General features: G+C 38.4%; 1 protein-coding gene across 1 annotated transcript; it reads left to right on the top strand.

Moving 5' to 3' along the window:
• The first annotated feature begins 366 nt into the window (after nt 1–366).
• Nucleotides 367–6,077, top strand: LOC138313726 (uncharacterized). Its single transcript, XM_069254052.1, has 2 exons — nt 367–2,419; nt 2,636–6,077. Exons 1-2 carry the CDS (start codon nt 585–587, stop codon nt 5,466–5,468), a joined length of 4,668 nt encoding a protein of 1,555 aa, XP_069110153.1. The 5' UTR covers nt 367–584; the 3' UTR covers nt 5,469–6,077.
• The last annotated feature ends 710 nt before the right edge of the window (nt 6,078–6,787 follow it).

The raw sequence follows: 6,787 nt of genomic DNA, 5'->3' as shown, positions 1-6,787 counted from the left end.
TTAAATAATAAAAATAGAAAAACAGAAAAATACAGTAAAAACTACCAGTTAGCATAATCAAAATTGATAAAACATTGATTTTTTGATACGGTCAAAATCAACCGGGCATTTTTTTCATGCTGCACTTTAACGAAAACAATGGAGGAGGAGCTGAATGCTGTTCGTGAAAAAAATCAAATTTGATGTAAGTAATGAAAACCAATTATATGAAATCATACTGTTTTATGAAAATTTAATGTTTGAAGAAATAATCATCCAATATTTTGCAGTTATATTTCTATTTAAAAAAAAAATACAAAAAATGTCCCTCTTCTTGTAAAATGCATAGAATAAGAAAATGTCCTTCACTACAGTTTTACTTAAATATCAATATTTCATATAGCATTATTTGAACAAAACATCAATGAAAAATCAGTTGTTAATAACTTGTCATCTTATAAACAAAAAAAATATCTAAAATAATTGAAAAAGTTTAAATTTCCCTCCTTCACAACTTTTGATCTGTTATTCGGTGTCATGTCAAATTTCAGCCTGGAATAAAAGTTCCGGGAACTAGTTTAGAATAACAATATTTCATAGTTTTCATGCATTTTTTTGTTATGTTTTCAGGGATAAAATTAATCTGTGATGTACGGGAAAGAGTCATGTGTAGTAAAAAGAAAGCATTTTCAATTGTTGATTCCAATTCAGGAACATTCATTAAACAACCAACAAAGCAAATTGACTGGGATAAATGTTGCTTATGTCAGCAAACAACAAAAGATCCGCTAAGATGTCCCATAAACACAAAAAGAAAAGATATTGAGACAGGACATGGCTACAAGACAATTGCAGAACATATAGAGGCATTCCACAAGCTCAACTCATTGCCAGAAAATATCCTATTTGATAGGCTTACAGAGGGAGATAGTATAGAGAGTAACCTTACAAGACATAGTGCGAAATATCACAAAAAATGTAAGGACCAGCTAAACAGTACAAAGCTTCAACGAATTCGAAAAAGATTCAGTGATGAAAATGATCAGGAAAACACCCCCGTGAAAGTGACTAGATTATATAAAGCCGAAGCACCAAACTCGAAAGAAAAAACAGTGAAAAGGTGTTTTTTCTGTGATGAATCAACAGGGAACTTACATAAAGTAGAAACATTCAATGTTGACCAGCGCATTCGTGAGGCGGCTGCTTTATTACAGGACACATGGATTCTTGGGAAGCTCAGTTCAGCAGATCTGATAGCACAAGGGTCAACATACCATTTGAACTGCTTGGCAACGTTCTATCGAAGAGCAGAAAAAGTCAAATGTAATAAGAAAGTAGATGTTACCATAAATAGGATCCATGGCATTGCCTTAGCAGAACTTGTTTCTTTTATAGAGGAAGCTTCAGCAGAAAGCAATGATCTTGCTCCCGTGTTTAAGTTATCAGACCTTACCTCTATATATACTTCACGACTTAAGCAACTCGGTTGTGAAAAGGAAAGCCGCGTTCATTCTACTGATTTAAAGAACAGAATTCTAGATCACTTTCCCTCTATGCAGGCTCACAAACACGGTAGAGAAGTATTGCTTTGTTTCAACACAGACATTGGAGATGCACTCCACATAGCATGTTGGAATAACTTTGATGAAGAGGCCATAATTCTATCAAAGGCAGCCAATATCATTCGAGGAGATGTTCAGAAGTTGGAGAATATGGAGAATAAATCGTTCACAGGGGAATTTCAAAAGAATTGCCAAGAAAAATCTGTACCACAGTCCCTCTTGACATTAGTTTCGATGATTCTCGAAGGTTCAAATATAAAAAATCAAGCAAGTAATAGATCACAAGCTGCACTCAGTATAGCACAACTATTACTTTTCAACCTTTCCATCCGTCGTCGCACGGGATCAACTGCCCTTTTCCACTCAGCAGAAAGGGAGCCACCATTACCAGTGTATCTAGGTATGAAGCTACATGCAGAAACACGAAAAAGAGGATTAATTGAAACGCTTTTTAGGATTGGCATTTCAGTTTCATACGACAGAATACTTGCTTTGTCCACTGGGATTGGAAATGCTGTGTGTGATAGGTTTGAAGAAGAAGAAATAGTGTGTCCTCCCAAGCTTCGTAAAGACCTTTTCACTACTGGAGCAGTTGACAACATTGACCATAACCCATCTTCTACCACCGCTCATGGATCTCTACATGGAACTGGGATATCTCTGTTTCAACATCGATCAGATAACCTTGAGGGACAAGACAGGAATATCATCTTAATATCAGACGGACAGAGCAGAAAAAATATACAGCCTCTTCCTGATGCATATTGCAGTGTCCCTCCAGTTGTTCTCCGAGATTCTGAGCCAGCAATTCCAGAGTGTCAAGGTCCTGTAATATCTAATGGTTACTCAATACCTGGAGCCATCAAAGGTCAATACAGGTAGGTAACTATAAAATACAAACTGTAATAGTGGTAAATACCATTTTGTGCTTACTTATATATCTTTTTGTAATTTGTATCCAAACATGACTATCTATCGTGGTAAATCTGTCCACAATAACATAATCAAATGTAAAATCATATGTTCAAAATAGGTAGATGAAAACATGTTTGGGAATTTTGTTTCAAACTATCTGATTTGTTTTATAATTGCAGTTGGCTGAACAATCTGATGGCAGTTATTTTGGATGTTGACGAGGGTGATAGTCAGAACATATCATGGGCTGCGTACCGAGCCAACGCATCTCAGCTGATGATACAGCAGAGCACTGACCTATCTGCATTACTACCACTCTTTGAGGAGACGTCTAAATCACCTGCTATGATTAAACATGCGATGAGTATCGTACAGAAAAATGTTGAATTTCTGAATCCAGGACAAACCGCTGTTATTGCTTTTGACCAACCTCTATTCACTATCGCAAAGAAAATTCAGTGGAATTTTCCTCTCACTCATGGAGAGGACAAGCTTGTCATCATGTTTGGAGGGCTCCATATTGAAATGGCTGCCTTGAAGACCATTGGAGACTGGCTGGAGGACAGTGGCTGGACTGAAGCTTTGGTTGAAGCAGAGATAGCGTCTGCTGGCACTGCAGAATCATTCCTAAAGGCCTCACACATAGCAAGAACACGACATGCTCATCAAGTTACAGTCGGCAGTCTATATATTCTAATGCAAAAGGCATACATGGATTACAGAAACAAAATTGACACGGAGCCACTAGAATTTCAGATGTGGAGAGCTGCGCGAAGTTCGGATAGCCCAACATTCCAATACTGGGATATAACTCTAGCTTTTGAATTAAACATTCTAATATTTGTGGAGTCCTTACGCACAGGAAACTTTCATTTATACAAAGATGCCTTGATGAAAGTCACTCCTTGGTTTTTTGCTTTAAACCATACAAATTATGCGCGATGGCTTCCTGTCCATATCCGTGACATGGTGTCGTTGTCAATCAAGCATCCTGAGATTGAAAAAGAATTCAAAAACGGAAAGTTTGTCTTACACAAAACAAAGAAAGTCTTCTCCTCCATTCCTTTAGATCAGGCACATGAGCAGAACAACAAATGTGTAAAAAGTGATGGAGGTGCTGTAGGTCTCACAGAAAACACGTCAGAACTGTTACGCTGGATGGTTTCGGGTCCAGAGATTGCAAGAATCATACAAGACTTTGAAAGTTCACAGGATTTTGTTTTGCGGTCGCAAGATTCTGAGTCATCTGGCCATCATGAACAAACAACAAGTGCACAGACCACATTTCAAAAGCAAGTAACAACACTTGTGGATGTAATGAGTAGAATGGGGAACCCTTTTTTAGAAGACAGTTCTGATTTGGTCATCCTGAACAACAGAAATATTGCTGATGCCAATGTAATATCAACAGTGCGGAATATTGAGAGGATCGGACAAGAACAGTTTGATGACTTTGTACATAAGAGGTTGATAACATTGTCAGAGTCCGTCTTTGCGCCTATAAAGAGAAACAAGCTGCCTTTACTCAAATGCCCTGTACAACGTGCCACGAACAAGGACAAACTGCACATCAGTTCTCTGAAGAAAAGTTGCTCTCTGTTTTCACAGCTATACATTTCTTGTCAGGTACGTGGATGTGATCTGGATGAATTCTTTTGTCATGAGAACCAGGCTTATCCCCCAGCTTTATCTAATTATGGAAGCATTCGGTCAGGATCTAAATCATCACTACTGACATGCTTTGAAGCGCATGGCAAATCACAAGATACTTTTCCCAATGTTGAGGCAAAGTTGTTTGATGGAGCTGCAATTGTAAACATATTGAAACCAGGAGCAGCGACAACATTTCAAGAATATTCCAACGTATTTGTGAAATACATCCAAGAACAGCTTGAGGATGTTTCTAGGATTGACATTGTCTGGGACACATATCTCAGTGATAGCTTAAAAGCAAGTGCCCGAAGTAAAAGAGGGAAAGGAGTGAGGCGACGTGTTGAAGCTTCAGCAAAGATACCAAGCAATTGGGAAGCATTTCTGCGCATTGACGACAACAAAACTGAACTATTCCATTACCTTGCTCATCGGGTAGCTGACGTACTGAATGGAGGAGATCAAATCATAATCACTACGTATGACAAAGATGTTTTATCTACATCTGAGTATGATACGGCAATGCTTTCTCCATGTACCCACGAGGAAGCTGACTCACGCTTATTACTTCATGCTGCGGATTGTGTCAATGCAGGTTACACAAGACTCCTCATGAGGACAGTTGACACTGATGTTGTTGTGTTAGCCATTGCTTTATGTCAGAAATTGCCACAGCTGACGCAATTTTGGATAGCGTTTGGAGTAGGAAAACACTACAGATATATTCCAATACATGAGATAGCGTCCTCCATAGGTCCAGAGAAATCTGCTGCATTGCCTGTTTTTCACGCATTCACAGGTTGTGATCAAACATCATTCTTGCTTGGTTGTGGAAAGAAAACTGCATGGGACATATGGAACGTGTTTGAAGAGGCAACATCAGCTTTTCTATCACTAACCGACACACCAGGAGAACAAGTTGTCGCTGATGCTATGCAGACATTAGAACGGTTTGTCGTCCTCATGTATGACCGGACAAGTAGCTGTCAGTATGTAAATGAAGCACGCAAGGATTTGTTTACCAAGAAAGCAAGGACCATGGAAGTGTTGCCTCCAACCTCTGCCGCTCTGATGGAGCATACCAAGAGAACTGTGTTACAAGCAGGATATATTTGGGGACAGGCACTAACCCCTGCACCTGACGTACCCTGTCCCAGTGAGTGGGGATGGACTCGAAATAGAGATCATGTATGGGAACCCGTATGGACCTCTCTTCCAGAGGCATCAAAGTCCTGTCAGTTACTGATCAGATGCGCATGTAATCCCGTAAGAGGCTGTAGAGGTCATTGCAAGTGTAAAAAGAACAACCTAAAATGCACTGCCTTATGCAAATGTGATGGTGATTGTGATTACGATGTGTAATTCTTCAAATGGATTTCAGTGCTTGCAGTAATACTACAGTGCTGTATATGGTTTGTGATTTTCATGCTTTTTGGGTAAACATTTTCATAGAATTTAACCTACCGGTATATTTGATTTAATTATATTTGACCTAATAATTTTATTATTCTTTTAATAAGATAAGAATATTCATTACTCTTAACATTTTGCTAAAACATAGTGAAATTCTATAAAATATTGGTGAAAATGCTGTCAAAGTATTGGTGAAATTCTTAATTGTGCTCCGACGTAAACTAAAAATCATGGCAGCCATCTTAGATTTGGCAGCCATCTTGGATTTTTATAGCAAACATGTTATCATTTTTCTCTTAAGAATAGTTTTTTTTCAATTCATTTTCTAGTGTGTAAGAAAAAGCTATAAAACTTGTACATTTACCGATGTTTTAAATTGACCGTATTCAGTATTATGTTTCTGGTAGCCATATTGGATATGGCGGCCATATTGGATTTTGGCGGCCATCTTGAAAAAATTTTGCTTGGCCCCATATCAAAAATTGTTCGGGTGATGACGCTCTATGTTCTTGCAAAATTTCATGCTTTTACTACAAAACCCACAATTCTTCTGATTTATGCACCATTATCTGCCAGACTATGTTCAACACCTTTCGTTTTTATTATGGAAAAAGGGCCATCTGACAAAGTGGTGCCGGTATTCTTATAGCAAGACACCAGGAAATGAAAGAAAAATCACCACAGACACATGACATAGGAAGACGAGTATGTCCAAACCGAACTACCATAGACATTAAAAAAACTAAACTAGTTTACATTGTAGTACAATTATGTCTTTTGTTGTTGAGCATCCTAATTTACATATCTCCAAGATTGAAAATACAACATTGAAGACTTGCTTGTTGTTTGATAAAATTTAACGACCTATAAACAGCCAGGGTAATGTAAGGACGGCCTCCCATGTATGCGGTGTGTAGCGTGTGTGAAATGTGAGGTGCGTGTTTTGGGAGACTGCTGTATGTTTTTCGTGTTTTGTCTCTCTGGTATAGTGGAACCCCTTCCCATTTTATAGTGCTATAACACATCCCAACCGGTTCACATTATACTAACAACGGAAGAACCAGTTTGTCCTACCTCCAGTATGCTGAACGCTAAGAAGGAGTTGATTCTACCACTTTTTATAGACTATGGTGTGTCTCGGCCAGGGGACAGAACCCAGTAGAAAAGTTAGATAGGAAGAAGAGAAAACATAAGATCGTAAAATTAGAGGGTCGCCTTTTATGATCATGCAATAGGGCATCAGGTACAATTCTAACGTCCTACCTGCA

The sequence above is a fragment of the Argopecten irradians genome, unplaced genomic scaffold, assembly GCF_041381155.1.
Source record: "Argopecten irradians isolate NY unplaced genomic scaffold, Ai_NY scaffold_0873, whole genome shotgun sequence".
NCBI lineage: Eukaryota > Metazoa > Mollusca > Bivalvia > Pectinida > Pectinidae > Argopecten > Argopecten irradians.
Note: the sequence above shows the minus strand (reverse complement) of the source record. Positions and strands in the feature narration are given on the sequence as shown.

What these genes read in the sequence shown, in the direction of transcription:
- LOC138313726 (XM_069254052.1), top strand. Translation starts at nt 585, where the DNA reads ATGCATTTTTTTGTTATGTTTTCAGGGATAAAATTAATCTGTGATGTA. An exon ending in GCCATCAAAGGTCAATACAG is followed by an intron (nt 2,420 to 2,635) that starts GTAGGTAACTAT and finishes TTATAATTGCAG; the next exon opens with TTGGCTGAACAATCTGATGG.